The sequence below is a fragment of the Oryza sativa genome, chromosome 1 (genome assembly GCF_034140825.1).
Source record: "Oryza sativa Japonica Group chromosome 1, ASM3414082v1".
Taxonomy (NCBI): domain Eukaryota; kingdom Viridiplantae; phylum Streptophyta; class Magnoliopsida; order Poales; family Poaceae; genus Oryza; species Oryza sativa.
The window spans coordinates 27,378,293-27,400,354 of NC_089035.1; the positions used below are offsets into that span (position 1 = coordinate 27,378,293).

At 42.6% G+C, this 22,062-nt stretch overlaps 2 protein-coding genes across 3 annotated transcripts; one reads left to right on the forward strand and one right to left on the reverse strand.

The window, feature by feature from the left end:
* Nucleotides 1-4,234: 4,234 nt before the first annotated feature.
* LOC4327165 (common plant regulatory factor 1) lies at nucleotides 4,235-9,650 on the reverse strand. 2 transcript variants are annotated; one of them, XM_015794975.3, is made up of 12 exons: nucleotides 9,503-9,650; nucleotides 7,677-7,752; nucleotides 7,390-7,434; nucleotides 7,202-7,294; nucleotides 7,039-7,122; nucleotides 6,412-6,539; nucleotides 6,254-6,299; nucleotides 6,115-6,163; nucleotides 5,742-5,899; nucleotides 5,143-5,220; nucleotides 4,894-5,019; nucleotides 4,235-4,792 (listed from the first exon to the last, which is right to left on the reverse strand). In XM_015794975.3, the coding sequence occupies exons 2-12, from the start codon at nucleotides 7,734-7,736 to the stop codon at nucleotides 4,577-4,579; spliced, it is 1,083 nt and encodes a 360-aa protein (XP_015650461.1). In that variant the 5' UTR covers nucleotides 7,737-7,752; nucleotides 9,503-9,650; the 3' UTR covers nucleotides 4,235-4,576. The 2 variants fall into 2 exon arrangements, with proteins under 2 accessions (XP_015650461.1, XP_015650471.1); XM_015794985.3 differs by lacking the exon at nucleotides 9,503-9,650 and adding an exon at nucleotides 7,928-8,044.
* A 6,323-nt stretch (nucleotides 9,651-15,973) lies between these two features.
* Nucleotides 15,974-20,664, forward strand: LOC4327166 (V-type proton ATPase subunit E). The gene is made up of 6 exons (XM_015766313.2): nucleotides 15,974-16,314; nucleotides 18,014-18,114; nucleotides 18,760-18,916; nucleotides 19,270-19,466; nucleotides 20,072-20,171; nucleotides 20,385-20,664. The coding sequence occupies exons 1-6, from the start codon at nucleotides 16,213-16,215 to the stop codon at nucleotides 20,418-20,420; spliced, it is 693 nt and encodes a 230-aa protein (XP_015621799.1). The 5' UTR covers nucleotides 15,974-16,212; the 3' UTR covers nucleotides 20,421-20,664.
* The last annotated feature ends 1,398 nt before the right edge of the window (nucleotides 20,665-22,062 follow it).

Genomic DNA, 22,062 nt, shown 5'->3' on the forward strand with positions numbered 1-22,062 from the left:
GAGAGCGCATCATGGGAGCCACCTCGGCAACGCCATGGGTACGTGGGGCGGGGGAGCCGCGGGCCGGGGGGCGGGGGAATCCAAGAAAGGCCACGGGGGAACAGCTGGAATCCGAGAAGAAGCGGATGGAGCGAATGCGAATCAGGTGGCGCGCGGGCGGGCGGGCGGCGTGCGGGGCGGAAACCCATATGCGTCGCTCACCCGCAGCGCCGACCCGGCTCGCTCGCTCGCCTCCAGACGAGGAGCGAAGCCAGCGAGACCAGCTGCTGGGGACAGCGTCGCAACGGAATCCGAGAGGCGCGGACACGTGCACCGGCGGGCGCCACCTCGATCAAGTGGGAACAGGCGTGTGCAGACATCGGCCGACCGCTTAACATTTTCGCTCTGTACACGCATATGACGATATGATTAGTACTGTTTTTTCCTATATGATATACTACAAATGAATTGTTTCTTTATATTTTAGAAAAATTAGATCTAAGTTCTTACGTTTTGAAACGGATAGAGTAGTTTACACTACTTTAATAGGTTTAAAAGTATATATCTGTATTTTACTAGTTTTTTTTTTGAACACGTAAAAAAATTACACGTCAATATATTAGAAGAAAAGAATAATTGTTACACAATACATTAAGCCAGACCGACTTATGCTAAGAGAGGAGGGAAATAGAAGACCAAAGAAAAAAAAGACTCGGATACTACGACACTAAACATCGGGAAGGGGGTGTATTTTACTAGTTCATAGCCCTCTATATCATCTGCATACAAGATACAACTTCAAGAAACATTGGAGCATTTTACTCATGTTGCATCAATCAGTTTATTTAAAAAGAGTACCAATTTTATACTTTTCATAATATGTACGATATAATTTTATTTTAATTTATTTTTCATAAAGCAATGCGAGTGTCAACATGGGCTATAAAGGTGCTAGATTTGACCAGATCACCAGAGACGGCAAGGATAGCAATTTGTGGTGAGGATGCAATGCTCAACAAGGCGTGTTTTGTCAGTGGCACCAAGCATGACCTCGACGGTGGCCAGGGGCAATATGCGGCCAAGGACAACGAATGTGTCAGAAACTTGAAGGATATGTAGTAATCTCATAGGGCATCGATGGATCTTCAAGATGGTCCGGACCACCCAAAAATGTGTCGGCCCAAGACATGCATAGGTAGGTATGGTAAAAAGAAAACTAAAGTTGAAGTGACGTCAATTCGTTTCTGCTCCTTCTTTGTGACCGCGGCTCCGCCTCATGCCCATCTCGTACAATTGAGCGACGATCTATCGTACCCATGACTAGGGTTAGGGCTCCTACCTCTTGGTTTGCTCGGCTACTCCTTTCCTGGTTTCCTATTTACACGTTCCCGCCGCCTAGCCTATAGTGATCAAGTGACGACAGCAAGGCAGCAAGGGCGGGACGCGAGTGCGCCGGCCGGTGACGGCACGGTGTCACAGTGTGCAGGGACACATCAAGAAAGAAAGGCAAGTGGCCAAGGGGTAAGTGATTATTGATTAGCTGAATAGGTCTTCTAGACTTGTACTCTTCTTTTCAATTTTTTACTTTGGATTCTTCTCATCTCAAAATGTACTTATTGTATTACGGATTGTTAAGACGTGAAGAAAGATGAAAATATTACATCTTTCTTTAGTAATATGGAACATAGAAGAATGCTTCTTGATTGCCTCCCACAGTTATATCAGAAGAATAAACTCAGAAATAAGATGATGGGGTAACCTTCTTCAAACTTTTGTAGCCGTATAAGCTTCTTCAAGTCAAATTTCTTACTTAACGTTAATTTTAAGATGTTTGTAAGATGATAGTAATATATCATGATGCATTTTTGGCCAATTCTATTAGATATACATGTATTGTATATGTTGGCATAGTTATATTTGTGATGTTTAATTTTTTTCTATCAATCGGACCACCCATGCCCTTCTAGATACACAGCTATCGCAGGGTCATACGGAGCAGCAAATAAAGAGAACAACCATGAGAAGATGGAGTGATTAAAAATGCATATAAATATCCGCTAGTCAATTTTACCTCGTATGTTTTTAAAAGACAGTGGCTAGATAATGTGAACAATGCAAAAGGAGATTACTGGATTTTCCGTCACCTTAAATATTCACATGTTTCAACCTATATGTTTGGGTTTCGAGGGTTAGGAGGTGATGAAGGTAGTAGGAAGTAACAAGGGTGGCTTTAGAGGATGGCCTAGGACGTGGTGGACACAAGTAGACAACAAAGTGAAGCCATGAGTTTGGAGAAGGGTAGTAGCAGGGGCATCATATCTACAAAAGGTTAGGAGGCAGAGACGTCTCCACGGCATGAACTTTATGTTGCTAAGACAACGAAGAACAACAGGGGCTAGGGCACCTTGCCACTTATTAGCTTCAAGAGAAAGGCGCCTGGGGGGGAGGGGTAAGTCGAGATCGGTTTGGTAGGCCTCGCTGGTGCCATTTGCAGGCTCTTGCACTAGCTAGGCAGAAGGAGGCGATGCATGTGGGGAAGAGACAATGGATTACAAGGGAAAATGTGATTACGTCGATCGACAACAATATAGGAAAATAAGGAGATACAGTTAGAGAAACATGTGTTACATGAATCTTAAAATATCTTCCTATCTAAAATTGGATGAATTTAAAATAGGTATATAAACATTGGACATTCTCTAGATTTAATCATTCTCAAATGTTGGACTGCCGTTTTCTTTTTACTAATGGAAATGGCCTACTGTGGTGTTTGAATCTTCTGAAGATGAAGATAAAGATTAAGTATTTCACGCAAAACGAGGTGGTAATAATATGTGATTAATTGAGTTTTAATTATTACAAACTTGAAAAATGGGTTAATATGATATTTTAAAACAATTTTCATATAGAAAGTTTTCGCACGAAACACACCGTTTAGTCGTTTGAAAAGCGTGCCACGAGTATACAAAATTTAATCCTTTACTTGCAGAAGAAATGAACATGGCCTTTGGCCAAGATACATAATAGTGGTATTGTTGCGCTCCTTATGCCCTATTTAATTCAGCTTAGGATTATTATAATCTGGATTATTAGGAGTAAGCTGAAACAAACAAGTAAATTATTATGCTAGATTATTATAATCTATAAGTCAGATTATTATAATCTAATAATCTCCTCTAGAGAAGCTTTTTCTAGATTATTGAGTGGCTAAAGACCCAGTACCCTTAGATGCCTCTAATAATCCAGAGAAACAAACAACTCGTAGTTTATTTTATATCAGCTTATTATAATCCAGCTTAGAGTAATCTGATTTAATAATCTAGATTACAATAATTTTAAGCTGAAACAAACATGGCTTTAATCACTTCTGTATTAAGAGATGAAAGCTGTATTAACAATTTTCCACTCGTACGTGGCGTGCGCCTGCCTGTTTGCCCATTGCCATGAGCCCTTGAGGCCTTGACAGGTGAAAATTGGTTAGCATGTTCGGACTCTGGGTCGTGGTGGTGAGCTAGCGGCCGACCCGTTTGCAGCAATTGGATGCATCGATATTACCAATTCAGTCAAGGGTCACGCGGGTGCTAGTCGAGTCAAAAGAAAGCCGGCCTAATACCGTGCAGGGCCCAAGCTAACAGCACAGCACTGGACCATGCGTCAATCCAACCACGCAGTCAGATCAGCTCATCAGCACCGTACAAGTACGACCTCACCAAAACCATCACGAAATTCACGCACCTCTCTCTCGAGCCTGAATTTGCTGGCACAAACCATGGCACTTGAGTCACTCTGCCATACTGATACCGTTTTAAACGTAGGAGTAGTTAGAATGCCCAAGTTGTTTCAAGCCTGAATTTGCTGTCACAGTGTTGTCTCACACATGCCCATAGTCATGGCAACAGCATGGCGGATGTTTGGGAGGTGCAGGAGCAGCAACCGGAGATTCCCTTGCCTCTGTTCTCGCTTTCAACGGAGTACAGCGCTTCCGTCGACAAGACGAATGGCATAGGACGCCGGCGAGTAATTGCCCACCGGCCACCGCATAGTGATCATCGCTGATGCAACCGTGTGATCTTATCGATCATCAATAGAGAGCCGTATCAACAGAAAGCCGTAAAGAACATGTCGTACGCCAAGGACAGAAGCGAACAACCACCGGTGTTGATCGCATCGGCTACAATGTTATGTGTCGAACTAACCAAAGAAAAAGACGACGTTTACACCCGTAGGAGAGAAAAATGGATCATCCAAAAGCAGGTAAAGGTAAAAGATCAAAGTTAGAAGGCTTTCTGTCAGTGTTACAGTATTTACAGAGATCAGTTTGATATGAACAACGCGAGCCAGCACTGATGTTACAGATCTACGAGAGTAGAGTAAAAACTCAGGGAAGAACTGACGGCCAGGGGGGCATTCATATCCCGGTGGAGCGGTTGGAATGCTCGTCTAAAAGGCAGCTACTAGTAATTTACAAGGGCGAATACAGTGACAAAATCGTACCTAATACTTCGATGTTAATCGTGCGGGCAGGTTGAGCTTATAAAATTCACCAGGCCACATGCTGCGTTTGAGCACGAACGGCGGGAGGGTCAAGTCGTTAAGATTACCTTGCGGCTACAGCATCAGTCGCCAGACCAGAGCCCAGGAGTTGACGAAGCTTGGGCGTGGCAATGGCATGATCCATGTGCCCGCTGCTTCTCGGCGTGCCAGTCTTGTCTATCATTGACAGGAAATTTTCGACGCCTCGAGCTTGCTGTGCTTTTGTTTTGACTGGAGGCACTTCTTGTGCTTCATCAGGCCCGGTTTCCGTTAGTTTCTCCTGTTAAACAAGGCGCATTTGAGAGAAGAAAAAAAAGGACTAGTGCTCAATGAAAATAGCTCCAATACTCCAATGATCATATTGTTAGAAAAGATGTTTACCATTAGAGCAGAATTCTCTAATCTAAGTTTCTTGGAGCTTTCCGTTAGCCTGCTTATTTCACGTCTAAGGGATGTGTTCTCCGCAGTCAATAGCTCAACTTTTCTAGCCAGTTCCTCAGTCTCGGCCTGTTAGAATGAAAGAATATCATTATTGTACAAGTATGGTTTAAATTTCTACTAGAGTATGGAATACTGAAGGGGATACCACAAAACATTACAAGTTAAAACTAGCTAAGCATCTTATTATACCTGCTTCCTCAACCTTGACCTCCGAGCAGACTCCCTGTTTGATTGCTTCCTTCTCTCGCGCTTCGATTCCTTATCATCCTGACAATTTATTAAGGATTATAGGTCTATAGTTTAATTCAAGAAGAAACGATCCCATGAATCGAAAGCTGAAAATTCCTGATCTCAAGAGTGAATCTCATTTTTTATTGAGTATCTAGGTACTTTGCATTTAGGTGTCCTGACAGTGGTGTTTGGTGAGGTGTTTTGTTGCTATCTCAGGGTGTCCTTCTGGGACGGGTCTTGTTCTGTTTCTCTCTGGAATGAATGTGTAGTTCTTTTTTAAAAGAAAAAGAATGCAAAGAGCTCCAGCAATCTATTTAGCAAAACCATACTAGCGACTCGAGAATTAATCCCAAAAAATAACAGCAGTAATAAATAAGGGATGTTGTATTCTCAAAAAAAAAAGGATGTTCTACTGAAGTCGTGGTAGTGGAAACATTAAGAAATTTGATTGCTTCGTCCAAGTATGGATCATGGTTCACTCCACGAAGTTAGTGGCGCCTTTTCTAAATGATAATTTGCTGGCACTTTAACAAGAAAAAAAACTGCAACTGGCATACCTTAGTTGGCACTTCAGTTACTGGGGTGGCAATAACTCTGAAGTCACTAGCAGTGCTCACGTCTGGTTTGATTGCTGTAACCGGAATGCATAGATTTGGCAAAGCTGCTTGTTCGCTAGGTCTATCATTAGGTGTTAAAGCTCCACCAGTTTCCACGCCTGGAGAAAAGGAAAAACAAAAACCAAATCACCTCTTAGTGTTGCTTAGTGCTCAGAATATATGGCCTTCTTATCATCTGAAAACTTAAACAGAGGATTATATTATGTTTCAGTTATCAATTAGAGAAATAACAAGAAATGCCGCAAAATTCACGATGAGTCATTGAACTGGATATTATAAAAATCAAGTACCAGATGATACCAAGATTGAGTACCTGATTTAGGCCTATCATCTATGCTCCTTTTCTTGGGAGTTCCACTTGCCTGAATAATGATGAAATATATCAGCATGTTAAGTATAAGCTTGCTGGCTCAGAACATCTTCAATGGCATTAAATAACTACAGAACAATACCTTCTGGTTGTTTCCATCACTGGATCCTTCTAAGCTGCAATCTCCACTGCATTGGCAGCATCAGATGCACATGAAATCAGTTTGTCACTCATAATAGTTGTATATAAGTTGAACTATCAATCTGGTTATCGTTTTCATTTTGTAAAATCCTGTATCACCTTGTTTTTTCACTGTTGCCACTGCCAGTTGACACAGCCGCACCATCAATTTCCTTCATTTTCTTATTTGAACAGCTATCCTTGCTGTTGACAGACTTTGCTGGCTCCATGCTCAATGGGCTCACCATCTTGATAAAAAATATAAGATAAACAATCAATAACAGAAGCATAATTAAGATACTAGCAAAACGATTAGCAATTCAGCACAGAACGTTCACACAAGTGAAGCAAGAAAGACATTAAAGAAAAGAACAATTGAACAAATGATTTAAAAATACATATATACTTCCACAGAAGAAAAAAAAATAAAAAATCCAGCTTCCTTCTACAGAAAAAATGGCAATATATGAATGAATTTATTTTCATGTAGAGATAATTCGTCTGCAAGGATAGGTTTTCCAAGTTCCAACTACATATCATGAATACTTCGAACGGCAGAAATCATTCGTGTTAGTTCTGCTCATAGAGAAGTTTCCATGTTAACATGGCTTTATGCAAGCATTTTAACAAATTGGATATCGCTTTAATTCCAAAGCGTGATAGTTGACTCAAATCCATGGTGCCTTCCATGTTTAGTTAAATGCAATGTTCTGAAAAATAGATAGGTGAACAAAATGAAATGCTTACTAGGGGCATGAACGGATGTGAAAAAGCTCCACCAGGAGGATAAATTGCGGCATATGGCTTCCCAAAAGCGGATGGCACCAGAGGCTGTAGAGGCACAGGGAAATAACTTAGAACTCTTAAAGATAAGAATGACACCTGATACATGGAGAGTAAAGTCAAAAACCTGAGGACCCAAGATAAATGGAGGAGGGGTATGACCAGCGGCTATTCCAGGGCTAAAAAATGTTGGTGGCAAGATCCCTGGGCCGTAATATGCCTGTGTTGATTATGATACCTTAAATTTAGTTACTCAGTTCAAAGGAAAATCCAAACTTCAGTTATCAGGAAAATATAGATTGTCAGACACCTAACCTGCATATTTGACCAATCAAGGTATGGACTAAGGGCTGGATGATCCTGCAAAGTAATACAGTTGCTACTTAGGCACCTTTAAGGATTCCACCCCTTGTCAATAATGTGGCTAATTGACAAAATCATGCTTCGCAGCTGTTTGATGCAGCCCTAGCACATCTAAAACCTCAAAGCGGATTTATGTTGTCAAATAAAAGAAGAAATGCCAATAATCAATTTGACATCTTGCTCGTGCAATGTTGTCTGTGCCCATATTTGGCCTTGGTTATCTACTTATATGCGTTTACCTTAGGGGGCGATGGTGCTTTCCCCATCTTCTGAGTAACTACAGCTTCGTCATTTCCCATGACTTTTTATGAGTTCCTGCATATTTTCATCGTACAGATTGGTCATATGCTAAACCATATCATAAGTACTGAAAATAGTCACACAAAAAAGTATGTTTCAGTAAAAAATATAATTCACTAAATGCACAGATATGAAACTCTTGCAGGCCCATAGATATCGCACAATCATGTACAAAAACCACTAGACACACCTAGCTTGTGCAGGCATTCCTGTACAGCAATCCGACACTTAAAATTCCTCCTTTCCAGTGAGCCATCACGGCGTCACTGCTTCATCGTCTTACTCATCTCTAGTCTCTCCTACGCCATCCTCCTTCTTCGCCTCTAGCGGGATTGGGTGACATAGGGTAGACATGTCACAAGGTGACATAGGGTGAATCTTGGCCCTCCAAAACAAATCCAACGGCTGAGATTCGTCCACGTCATCACGAGTAAAAATTTTACTCGCAGATTTACTCAGGAGTAAAAATTTTACTAGGAGTAAAATTCCTGGAGTAAAAGTTTTACTGGGAATAAAATTTTTACTCATGATGACGTGGACGAATCTAAGCTGTTGGATTTGTTTTGGAGGGTCGAGATTCACCCTATGTCACCCAATCTGAATCCCTACTCCCCCTCCCCCCACAACCCACTCCCAACACCAACACCACCGTATACACCCCCTTGCCAACCCCCGCCTACCACCAGCGTAGGGCGCCACCTCTCCACACCAACCCACACTAATATACATTGTTGTGAGAGATTAGTGTGCCGGAGAAAGAACCGGAGTACCAATCCCTGCAACAAATTGGAGGGATGGAAATTCAAGCCCTCTAGCAATTTTCAAAAATATATAGTACAGAAATAAACTGGCCGTAGCTATGTTCAGTCATTTGACATGGTCCAGAAGTGCTTCACCATCCTCACATAAAAATCTAGTCGTGCTTTCAATACTGATAACAAGAGTACAGCACACTATCTCCAAGAAAATTAAATTAATCTAAGATTACGACAGCCACCATCCCCCCCCCCCCCCCCCCCAAAGCACTCCACAAACCGGACAGGATTAACCAGTTGAAAGCAATTCCAACCAAAAGCTGACTAGACTAGGTGAAAGCTCCGGTATCCAACGTATGCACAAGGCCAAGTGACACCTGACTACCTGAGACTGAGATGACAAGGGCAGCCAGGGCGGGCACCAATTTTACAGTCTTCCAAACCGCACAAACCAGGGGTCCTATGGAGCGCAATAATTTTACACGTAACAGTCCACTTGTTACCTAACAAATAGTGAAACCGGGAAAATCGGCGTTCCAATTACTCAACTCTCACCTTTTCCCATAAATAATTTCATTTCTGTTTGAAATAACGAAAAATATACTAGTAGTAAACTTAAGAAACGTGTACACGCTTCCTACGTGTGGCCATAGGATTCGCTTTTAAACCCAACAGGAAGCAAAAGAAAGCCGAACCAATGCATTTGAATCACTGCTACTACGACAGTTTTGTTTTTTTTTTTGGAGGTGAATTGCTACTACGACGACAGTAGAAGTATGATAATATACTCGCTACAAGATCGAACAGAGGATCTTCCGGAGTCCGGACGAAACGCGTTAAAATTTCAGGGACGAACGAGGGAGGGCTTGGGCTTCCTGGCTCCTGCTCTCCGCTACTACAAACCTTCACCCTCGCGGCGAAGTGCTAAAACGAAAGAGAAGACGAACCAGGGGCCGGGCATTGCGCGTGAACACGGAGAGGGAGGCAGAGATCGGCCGCGCCGCGCGTACCTTGGATGGATCGACGCCCGCGTACGGTGCAGATCGGTGCGGCGGCGCAGGAGCACGAAGCCGACGGCGCGAGCGTGGAGGTGGTGGGTACTGAGGCTGAGGCGCGCTTCCTTTCTCGTCTGCGTGCGGCGGGGTGCTTTGATTTGACGGGAGGGAGAAGGCCTTGCGGGGAAGGGGATGAGTGGGGAGGCGGCGCGGAAGGAAAGGGTACCACGTCAGGAGACACGTGTCGGCTCGTGATACACGGGGTAGGCCCGAGCGCGGGCTGTTTCGCTACGAGGCACCCGGTTCGTGTACCCACAGAGTTGGGTGCAGTTTCGTTAACAAAATCTGTTATTATACAGGTAAACAGATTCACAGATATGCGTCGATTTAGCAAATACTTTTTTAGTCGCTATCTCTAAATTGTAACTGTGAGACCTTAATAAAAAAATCACGCATTCTCTCATATGTCTATATTTCTTTATTCACTTTTAATAATTGTAATAGTTATTATCATCGTCATCATCATTATTCTCCGAGAAAAATAAAATATCATTGTTAGAGTACATGAGGATGACATGTGGGCCATCCTATGAATAATGGCGTTCGTTGGGTCCCTTGCGGAAGCGCCGGTGTAGAGTGGGTGGGTGAGCCGGGCAACGTGGCGGATAGTTTAATTTCTTGAGTCACGCTGTCACCCGTTGCTTCCGGCACACGTGTCTCTACCGGAGCGGCTCTACGCGTCCACCCGCGCCTCCCACGAGGGCCAGCTGGGTAGCCTAGTCATGTGGGTGACGTGGTTTGCTGCTCCGCCCCCTCCTGGGCCCCACCAACCCGGGGGCCGAAGGTTCTCCCCTGCGTACACGCACGCAGGAAAGGGTTCGGCGCCGTGGCATCTCGGTGATCAGCTGCATGCGGATTTGGCTTAACTAAAGTCAGCAGATCTGCTTTATCAGCACATAGAGTATAGAATTAGTTTTTTTTTCTATCGTTTCATTAGCAATGGTTATAGTATATTTGATAAAAATTCACGGGCCGGTTCGTGACATAGTCGTGGGCGGCAATTTGCAAAAAGTGTGCTCTTCTAGTGACAAATACGAACTAGTACTCGTGTTCTGTGTGTAGCTAAAAATATTACTAACTCTAGCTACTACGTGTTCCTTAGTTTTGATACACGTAGATCGCTAGCACGAGTGGCTGGTTGATCCCGTGCTTGATTTCGGTGGCACACGCTGCAACCAAGCTGGAAGTGCAACAGATTTCGAGATCACCATCTAACGTGCAATTGGAGCTCGGAGATGCCGTGCACGGCGCGCCACGTTGCACGGTAGCTAGGCCCTAGCTCGCGCGTGCGCGCAGCTGCAGCTGCGTCGCGATCGGGTTGCCTTCTGGCCACGTAGCCCGCTATTCGCGTGCCTGCGTGCGTGTTGCCCGTGGGGCCCAGAGGTAGCGTGCAAAAAGATTAGAGAAGAGCCAACGACAAGGCGCCAGATCGCGGGGCCTCCACATTATCAGCTTATCCTGTGCCGTGCCCGTCTCAGGATGGGAATGGGTAGGACATGGATCGAGTCTAAACCGTTTTAAATAAAATAAGTTTATTGTACTATGGTTTAATACGGTCAATCCATTATAAGTTCATTAGATCAATAGATTATCTATGAATATATAAATAGATCATCTACGCTCCTAATAGATAAAAAAAGAAGCTCTTATTGCATGCTTGTAAAACTTGGGCCTGAAATTTTTAGACTCACATTCACATTATAAAAACATATCAAATTTAGTTGAATTTTATAGAGATGATTTATTATATGGAGAAGCAACTTTGTTCAAATTTTAAGTCATTTAGACATACGGGGCCCACGAGCATTACTAAGATTTAAAAATTCTAGTTACATGCGTGTAAAACTCGAACACAAAATTTTTAAACTCACGTTCACACTATAAAAACTTGTTAAATTTAGTTGAATTTTATAGGAATGATTTATTATATAGAGAAGCAACTTTGTACAAATTTTTAAAATATTTATACATGTGAAGTTATTTTGGGTCGAACCTCTTAAACCTTAGGTTCTAATGCTTTGAGCCATTTGATCCATTTATATTTTTTGGACCGACCTTAAAATCCGTTAGGACAAATTTACGAATAGATTTAATGGATAAATGGATCGACTCTACCCATTCCCATCCTGATGCCCGTCTGACCGGCTATCATCGCCGGCGACACCTAATCACCTGCCCTGAAACGGCGGTATATACTAATTGGTGAAGGAGACGTGATGCTGCGCCACTCCACGGTGGCACACTTGAAGATTCCGTAAGAAGGCAGAGGCAAGATGCGATCTGGGCTCTTTCATACTTTTATGTAGACTCCCTCCTTTCCCTTTTTATCAGCGCCTAAACAAGATGAAACTATTCTCATTTAGAAAAGTAAGAATTAACCTCGCGAACTATCGCGGTCGATCGAATTAACCTCTTAACCCGAAAAACCAGACATTGCTCATCTTGAACTTTCAATACCGGACGAATTACCCCCTCAACCCAATCCAGAATGGTTTTGTTCTACGTAGCCTATGCGTGGCAATCTAGTTAGCCGTTCTCTTTTAAAAAAAATAATGGGACCCACTTATCATACCTCCTCTTCACCTATTCCTAATCTCTCTCTCCCTCTCTCTCTCCCCCCTTCTCTCTCTCTCTCGGAAGCACGTGCGCAAGACGAGGAGGGGGAACCGGTCAGCGGGCTCCGGTCGGTGGCAAGTAGCGGCGAGCGGTAGGGCACGAGCGGCGGCAGCGTTTTCGGGAAGAAAATGGTCGACGATGGGCGGCGCTTGGCAGTGCGATAGGCAACGATGGCGTGCGGCCTAGAGGTGGTGGTATTTGTGGTCAACGACGAGCGCTTCAGTTCTGTCGCGACAATGGAGCCAGCACTGGCGACCCCGGGGGCACCCTCCTTGAGTTCCTCCGCTCCCGCACCTAATTCACCAACGCCAAGCTTCACGGGTGTGCTGCTATCGGTGTCGGTCGCCCGACGACATCTTCACTACCTCCCACCTCCTCCTCGCCTCTCCGCCAGATCTGGATGAGACGGTGGATGCCCTCCATGAGCTAGCAGAGACGTCCCCCGAGCAAACTCGAGCTCCTACGCACGGGATCGACGAGCCCCCGCCTCAAGCCCACCTCACCGTTGCTCTGCTGTCTTCAACGCCCTCCTCGCCAATGGCCCACCATCTCCAACCCCTACCACGCCATCCCCGTCGCGCCCCACCATATCCTCCCAGCTATCGGCCGTCGACCGCCTACTCGCCATGCTAGGGATAGGCGAGCTCGTGCAGCCCCCTTCCTCCCCTTCCATTCGGACTGGACCTCGCCGCCGACGCTATGTCCTCCTCTCGCCGAGAAGCAAAGAAGGGGGACAATGGGGATATAGAAAAAACAACGCTGACAAGCGGGTTCCACTGGTTTTTATTTATTTTTGCTGACCGTATCGCCACGTGTCTGCCACGTAGGCTGAAAACCACTTTGATTTTTGTTAGGGGGATAATTAACCTGGATTCAAAAGTTTATGGTGTCAAATATCCCGTATTGCAGTTATGGGGGTAATTCAATCGACCTCCATAATTGAGGGGGTAATTCGTTCTTTTTTTTTTCTTTCATCAATGTATAAGCTTGATGGCTGTTCGGTTCATACACTGATTGTTTGATCTGCATGCAGTAATTGCTTTCACATGCATGGTTTGGTAGCTCTCCAGTTTACATGGCCAATTGGTTCGTATGCAAAGGAACACAGGGACAGTCTTTGCGCCCTGGAGTAAAATGGGTTACGGGGTTATGCCTCTTTTTTTTTTATCTTGTTGTCAGAACTCAAAACAAAAATACTGATTATCAGAAGAAAATAGAGGGAGTATATAGTTTGTTTTTCACCGGGACAGCCAATAATACGTTGTATAATTTTTATTAGACATGTACAATGGGATGTGAATGGGATGTGAGTGTTGTAAATAAAACAAGACATGTTTAATTTTCGCTAAGGTATATGAGAGAGATCGAAGAGAGAGAATGAAACTACTTCCTCCATTTTAAAATAAGTATACTCATCTATATCATATTGGTTTTAAATTAAGTGTACTATTTTGATACGAATAGAGCATATAAGGCATGTTTTTTCAGAAAAAAGATTTTTTTTTAGAAATGTAAATGGTTTTTTCTGGAATGTGGGACCGGTAAGAACGGGAGGAGGATATGACTCTCTTTTCATAGTACTAGTAGGAGAGAGATTTCAAGAATTAATGCCATACAAAGGATAAAAATGGGTTATTCGTTGGCTCGAATAGCTATCCAAACGACACCCAGGCTAAGCGTTCCAACATGTGCACAGGAAGTCAGAAACTACTCTAAAAACCAACCACCATACATGCATTAGGCTGTGTTCGCATGAGCTGGATAGGAACTTATTCCCTCCGCACGGAAAACGGAGCGGTCCATTAGCGTGTGATTAATGAGAGCAGTCCATTAGCGTGTGATTAATACTATTAACTCATTAATCACATGCTAATAGACCGCTCTATTTTTCGTGCGGGAAGGATTAGTTCCCATCCGTTGAATCCGAACACAGCCTTAGTTTGGATGCCTGAAGACCTCCATGCCGCCCTCTTCTCATAGAACACCTCCAGTTTAGTGATGAAGTTTAGTGATGTTCATAGAGATAGGGTGTGCGTCTATACATTCACAGGCGCGCTATGAGCACCTACGTGTATTCTGTGATTTTTTAGAAAAATGGTTATGATAGTTGATGATAATAAGTGAAATTGGGTTTATGATAATTATTCAATAGTATAAACGAGATATATAAATATTATAAAGTTGATAAGTTGATTTTAAAAGGTTTTGTAGTAAATACCGATGAAGAGTCCTTTCTTTCAAAGTAATTCACATCATTTAGAAGTTTATAAAATATATCCACGATAATTTATAATCTATAAAGAAATTGAACAAGCCCATTATCATGGTTGGTAGGTTGTGGAAGCTCTGGGTAAAAGCCTTGCTCAACCTCTAGCTATTGCTTGCATCGCCGATGCCTGCATGCGCCAGATCCCTATTTGGAGGTGTCGTTTAGAAGATAATACTCTATATTTTGGTGCTCACTGACTTGTGGTGGTGCATGTTTCGTTTCTTGTGGGTTTTATGACTTTTGTCGGTTCCCTTATAAATAATCATGATGTCGTAAGGTTTTTACCCGGTTTAAAAATAAAAACCATGCTAACTCCCTTGGTCTGAATTTTTTAAAAAAGAACTCATGCCTTGCCTAAAAGTAAAAAGAAGAGGATGCCCAATTAATCAACGATTTCAACAAAAAAATTATATTTAATTGACCGAGAGGATCTTGCATTTTGGTATAGTACGAAGCTAACATCTGTAGTATCATTTCTTGTTTTAACATATAGTAAAGGCCGTATTTCTTTAAAAAATACTTATCATCCATTCCCACACACAGCACTAAAGATGTATACTAGAGTCAAAATGGTTAAATCTAGTAAGAAATGATTGTCCGGTTTTATGTACTCTAGTCAAGTCAAGGGGAAAAAAAAAGGGGAGTGTTTATTTTGCCTTGCCTAATAAGCAATTGCAACAATAAGACAACCGAGAAAATAGGTACACGACTCATCCATTTTGCATGGTGAATGCGAGCTACAAATAGATAGACACTATGACCTAGTTCATTTCTTGTAAAGATAAAGATTTTACCTTAGTTTTTATTATCACGCTTTTTAAACTATTAAACGACTTGTTTTGAGTGAAAACTTTTTATATTAAAGTTGCTTCAAAATATTAAATGTATCCATTTTTCAAGTTTGTAATAATTAAAACTTAATTAATCATATGCTAATAGCTTTTTTTTTGCATGCCCATATTTAATCTGAATCTTTATAAGATTCGAACACAATCTATGTTTACAATGAATATGGAAAGGTACCTGTTCAAATTCGTTTGGACTAAACTCCATATTATATAACATCCCCAACTATGCTGTTTTTTTAAAAAGAGGGAATACCTTTTTACCAATATTTTTTCTTTTTATTATTTAAATAATCATGTCCAGATTCGTTAAACTATTGTGTCTCATTTTTAACTAGGTTGAGTTTTTTCTTTTACAAAAGGAGTACCCTTTTACGAACCATATATATATTTTTTCTGTCTCCCTTAATAGAGCCTTTTATTATCTAAAGGTTATATCCATGTACAACCCATCTCATTATGAATAAACATAAATATGTATACACCCTTTTGCAGCTCAGTATAACCTGCTATTAATACCAAAGTTGCCAAACGGAAATACTTATTCTGCGAAATTCTTTACTAAACCACACCTATCAAAGATGTTGTAACAGTGGCGCTCAACTTAACGAAAAAACAGCTGTCGACAAAGCCACAGCGCCACAGACAGCGACCGAAAACGAGAGAGAAAAGATCACGGACCCATGGACCGCGTCCACGGAATGATCGACAGGGCAGCGGCAACCAAGGGCGGCACGTTGCCCCGCGCGGCTAGACCGCTAGTAGACTAGTCCCACGACTCCCCATCCCTCCTCCCTCTCTCGACCACTCCCGTGGACTCCTCTCTCCTCCCCTTCCCTCCCCTCCCCCGCGCGCGGTGGTGGTTCGCCGGAGCGCAGCAGCAGCAGCAGCAAAAGGCCGCGAGGGCCGCCGTCGGGATCCCCGCCGCCGCCAAGATGAACGACGCCGATGTCGCCAAGCAGATCCAGCAGATGGTGCGGTTCATCCGCCAGGAGGCCGAGGAGAAGGCCAGCGAGATCTCCGTCTCCGCCGAGGAGGTCAGTACTTACCCCTCCCCTCGCCTCGCCTCTCCCCCGCGCGTCGAAGCTTCGGGAAGCCTCTCGATCCGCGCCTCCGAAGCTTTTCACCCGCCCGATCTGCCTGGTGCCCCCCCGTGATCTCGAAGCGTCGAGAGCTAGAAGTTGATACTTGATCCTACCTTGTTTCCGAGGATCCGAGCGGTTTGACTGTTAGGTTTCGGTTTCTGGGACGAGAATTTTGTAGTCGAAGCGTCTAGGCAATAGGCTCCCTGGTTCCGAGGTAGATCGAGAGGAATCGGGATCCGGGGTGTGTCGCTTGAGCAGATCTCGGTGCGTGGATCTAGAAGCTTCCAGATCACGAGTTTCTAGTCCAATAAAGCTCGTTTTCTTACTTTGGACTAGGAAGTACTGCCACACTGGATGGTCAATTGTTCCGTTTCCGCCCTTCTCTGCTACTGGTTAGTCCGTACCTGAATCCAGTTGTGGCTTGAATTGCGATAAGAGAGGCTAGTCTAATCCAAAGGTCTCTAGATCATTCTAGAAGCGAGATTTGGGCTTAAGATGAACTGAAACTTGAATAGGGTATGCTTGATCTGTTCACTCTCCCATTTCGCTTCTAGATTGTGCTAGAAGCACAATTGGAGGATAAGGTTAACAATGAGAAGACGGAAAGAGGTACTAATACATGGTTAAAGGAAATCCTTGCAACAACTGGTCACCACCCTCCATCACCTGCCAACTTATGAGCTGTAGTTATCCATTACCATTAACCAGCCATAAACTTTTTTATTCCTTTTTTTTATGTCAATGCAATCATAATGGAGATAGGATGCATGAACACCTCTATTGCTTGTTGGCATGATGGGTTGGCCATGATGAATGTCAAGCAACATACTTGCTGAGTGGGCTGCTACTGTTATGATCATTTTTACTTGCTCTAGCTTGTCATTTCAGCTGAATACAACTGATCCACCTGCATGGTTTGATCGATCACCCCTTGGTGTGCATGATTGGCAATCATGTTTGCTACCAACAAGCATCATCAATTGTGCAATCATGTATCACGCCTTTTACTATCATAAGGTCCAGCGGACATGAACATGTTTAATATGCTTTCTGACTACAACTGTGCTGGAAGTATGATTTATTCTTGAAGCAACAGGGGCATCCTCATGTTTGTAATAAAAGAAAGTTTCATTACAATGAGTTATTAATCTTCTGGAAATACATGCTTGTTTTGTTTGCGTGTCCATTCTTTTCAACCCCACCTTTTATCAATACCAATGACTGACAACAGGTACTTGTTTGACGAGTCAGTTGTTCAGATTTTAGTAGGCTGTTTGGCTTTAGAAACCAAACCATCCAGTATGTCTTGATAAATCATGGGATGATCCCATGAATTTTCGTGGGATGATCCTTTCCTCACTTCTCCACTAAGTGTGTTTTTGAGGGATAGGTGATGATGGTCAAACCCATTCCGTTCCTCAAAGTAAACAAGTCATATAGGACTGAGTTGTCAATTAGCTCCTTAGTTGGCTGTGTGCATCCTTATTTGATGCAAGGCAGAGTTATACTTCCATCATCCGAAAAAAAAGGCTCAATTAACCATCTCATTCCTCAAACCAGATAAACCACTATGCCTTTATCATTGCTGACAGTTGGTTAACCATTCTGATTTCCTTCCATATGTTAACTTATTTGTATAATGTGTTTGCAGGAGTTCAATATTGAGAAGCTTCAACTTGTTGAAGCTGAGAAAAAGAAGATCAGGCAAGAATATGAACGGAAAGAGAAGCAAGTCGAAGTTAGAAAGAAAATGTGAGACTTCGATTCCTCAAATTATTTATGTTTTCCTGTGTTCTCCGTATGGTCCCATTAACAGCATTTCATGTTGAGGATTTCTGCAGCATACAGTACATTACATCAATGCCTCAATACATTTTAGATACAGCTGGAATGCTGGATTCTCATTTGTGTGCAACATTAGTAGTAAAAGCTAGCTACAAACTACTTCAGCCACATGGTTAAATTGGCAGTAATCGTAATTTGACTGCACTGGTTGTTGAGACACTTAAAAATCAAATTCGGATGTGTAGTTCAGTGCAGTAAACTTCACTGATGAGTCGACTGTATTTTATTTTTTAGACAAAATTGTGTGAACTGCTGCTTGCAGTTCAATGTCTGTTGAAGTGAGAGTATGTATCAATCATGATCTGGATGTAATAAAAGTTGTACATTAACAATCTTACGATGGAAAAAGTTAGAGAACTATTTGACAAAATGGTAATACAAAGTACAAACTGACATAACATGCATACTCAAACATTGTTTACCTTCCTTGCGTATTACATTTAATATGGTACTGATTGCTTGTTAGCATAGGTTTCATAGAATCCACCTGTATCACTATTTCTGGGTTTATCCATTTGTTAACTGATGAGGCCTTGTTTTCTCCTTTATCAGTGAGTACTCTATGCAGCTGAATGCTTCTCGCATCAAAGTGCTTCAAGCTCAGGATGATTTGGTTAATTCCATGAAAGAGGATGCTACAAAGCAACTCCTGCGTGTCAGCCACAACCACCATGAATACAAGAACCTTTTGAAAGAACTCGTCGTTCAGGTTTGTATGAAATGTTGAATACATCATCTGCTAGATTCTTATCCATTAAGCCTTTTTGAGCGATCCTTCTGATAATTGTGGACCCCAAGAGGGTTTCACCTATATAGTTAAGTTCGATACGCAGAACTGAATTATTGGATATTGAAGTGTTAAATCACATTGTAGTTTTGCAACTCTAACTGCATGCACAAAAGAGCTAGTGCTAAAAGAACATCTGTTTATGATTCACCTTTAAACTTCTCTTATGGACGTGTCAATTTAATTGATGGAATTAAGTTTGAAATGCCATCTCCTTGTTTGTTCACTACTGTTATTAACAAAATAATCATTCATCATATTGACTGGAAATACAGGGTTTGCTTCGGTTGAAAGAGCCAGCGGTACTTCTCCGTTGCCGCAAAGAAGACCATCATCATGTGGAATCTGTACTGCATTCAGCAAAGAATGAATATGCGTCAAAAGCAGAAGTTCATCACCCAGAGATACTTGTTGACCACGATGTGTACCTACCGCCTTCTCCAAGCTCTCATGATTCCCATGAGAGGTTTTGGTAATAAATAGTTTCTTACCCTTGCAGCCTGCCAATTTGCTACTGTATATCTGTACTACTAGTAACAGTCTAGCAAATATACTAAAAGAAAGAAAGCTATCTTTTGGACTAACAGATAATCTGCTCAGTAACTCTACAAACATGTATAATTTGGAAAATAACATCAATATGAGTATACAGGTCGGTCTTGGGCCTGTTAATCAGAAGTTTAGTGCTGAAGACTTTAACTCTACCCTGACCTGGACAATCAGCTCTTATCTGGCTATTGCTTTGGCATACATTATGACATTTATTGAACAGTTGATATGCTGAATAGTGTAATACTGCACTAGGTTAAGCCACAAATACATCCGTCTACCTTAAAACTGATTGAATATGGGAAGAGAGCACTACAGCTCCTGATATAGCATAATGAAGTGATCATTGGCCTGTTGCAGCTCTCTCTCTCTCTCTCTCTCTCTCTCTCTCTCTCTCTGCATGTTCTAGTATAGGACAGCAGTTGGGATTTGAAATCCATAGCTTCGTTTCAATTTCAATACTTTTACTGTAGTTCTTAATCCTGATATGGATCCTGCTGTTTATGCTAATATAATGTGTTTATGCAGCTCTGGAGGTGTTGTGCTGGCTTCTCGAGATGGAAAGATTGTGTGTGAGAACACACTTGATGCCAGGCTGGAAGTTGTCTTCCGCAAGAAATTACCGGAGGTGCCTTCGTTTAGCTCGATTTTAATATTCATTTTGTTCCACCAATTCCAAAGTTTCAACCATGTATACAAGTAGTTCAGTACCACTAGAACATTTAAACATGATTTGCATGTTCTTATTTGTCAATTTAACAATGACCCTGATAGGCTACAGCACATGCAGAGCAAATGGTTATACCTTCATATTTTCATTCTTCTTCCCGTTTCCTTGCAGATCCGGAAGCTTCTTTTTGGTCAGGTGACGGCATAATCTGTGCATGTAATTTCAGCTGCGGTATAGCTGCTTCCATGTAATTAGCTGCAGGTTCGAACCTGCAGCTGCAAGGAATTTCACCTGTTTGTGCCAAATTGATTGTTTAAAGTATTCATCCGCTATGTAAAACACTACCTATTTGTTCATTATTATCGCCGAGCACCAACTATTCGCACGCTTGTTTGCTCAGAGGTATAATAATAATAATAAAGGACGGTCAAACGTTCCATTGCTGTGTAAACCTATTTGCCTGTTGTCCCTGGCCTGTTGGTCTGTAATTCCGTATAGTTTGTGTAACTCTGGTGTGGGCCTATTTGATTCTCTACCCTACCTATTTATTGGTAGTGCTAAAATCTAGGCATATTGTGGCACTACCAATTTTTTGGTAGGGTAAAGTTAATTAGCCTACTTTTAGTTTGATACCAATATGGAGCCAAATTTTAGTACTATGATGAAGAATATGGCCAAATTGAGTATCGGCCTTATCAATTGTTTGGCTTCAAACCAAACTAACATATTTACTATTTAAATTACCAAAATTTTGGTAGGGCACCGTTTTAGCTTTAATCCAAAACGGCCTATAGTTCTTAACTGTACTATCCGCCGCCGCCAGTTATACATTGCTGCTGCTGTTCAGCTGCAAATACTCACCAGCCCCAGAAGTTCTACAGAACTCTTGAGGCTTCAGATTTCAGAAGAGTCCAGTAACTATGGGTGGTTATTGTTTTCTACACCCCAACACTAGCGCTTAGTACTACTCAAGGGCTGAAGTCCTGGAAGTGCATTGAGCAAATACACTAGCAGTCCACCTGCGACATGACTGGCGGAAGCCACGGTCCTCGCCGCTCAGCACGAAACAAGCCGGCGGGTCGGGCCGGATGACGGTAAGGCCACTCTGGCGACCAGCGATGCGAAAGGGCGGCCGGCGGCAGACGAGACGAGTGAATCGAGCGGCGCAATGCTATCGATCTAAAGAAAGGAAAACGAACCATGTGGTCTCTCGTTGTCCTTGGTTGGGCAAACGCTCCTACCAGCACACCAGGCCTTCTTGCTTCTGGTCCTTGTCTAATAGGCCGATGGACAAGAACGTATAGGCCACGTATATGGGCCTAGGGAGCTTGGAAAACGGGGCCCTGCGAGAGCGCGCAGGCTGCACGCCCCGGGGACGGGCCTGAGGGTAGGGTGCTACGTACACCTTCCATTAAAAAAATCAACTTTGAAGATGAATATGGATATATGTTTATCCAATTTTGTCCTTAGAAATTGGCTCTCTATTAAAAAAAATAAATCTAAGATTGAATGTGGTGTAAGTGTTCCGATTTATTATACTAATTTATATCACATTTAATTTTAGACATGTTTTTCAAGGGACGGAAGGAGTACAGTGCACTGGTGTACCCACCAATCTGGCCTCCATTGTTAATTCGCTATGCTGTGGCAAATATGGAGTTCATCCATGACGCAAGAATATGGAATCTTGTAGTAACAGCACCTCCACGGCTCTACTATTGCCTGACACAGCGATTGGTGGTTTGTTTTGCGCGTATCTGAACAGGATTAGCATTTGGATTAACAGAAACTAATCTGAAGCTAGGAACGCTCCACCTGAGCTCCTCGATCTCGACCAATATCAAAGTCT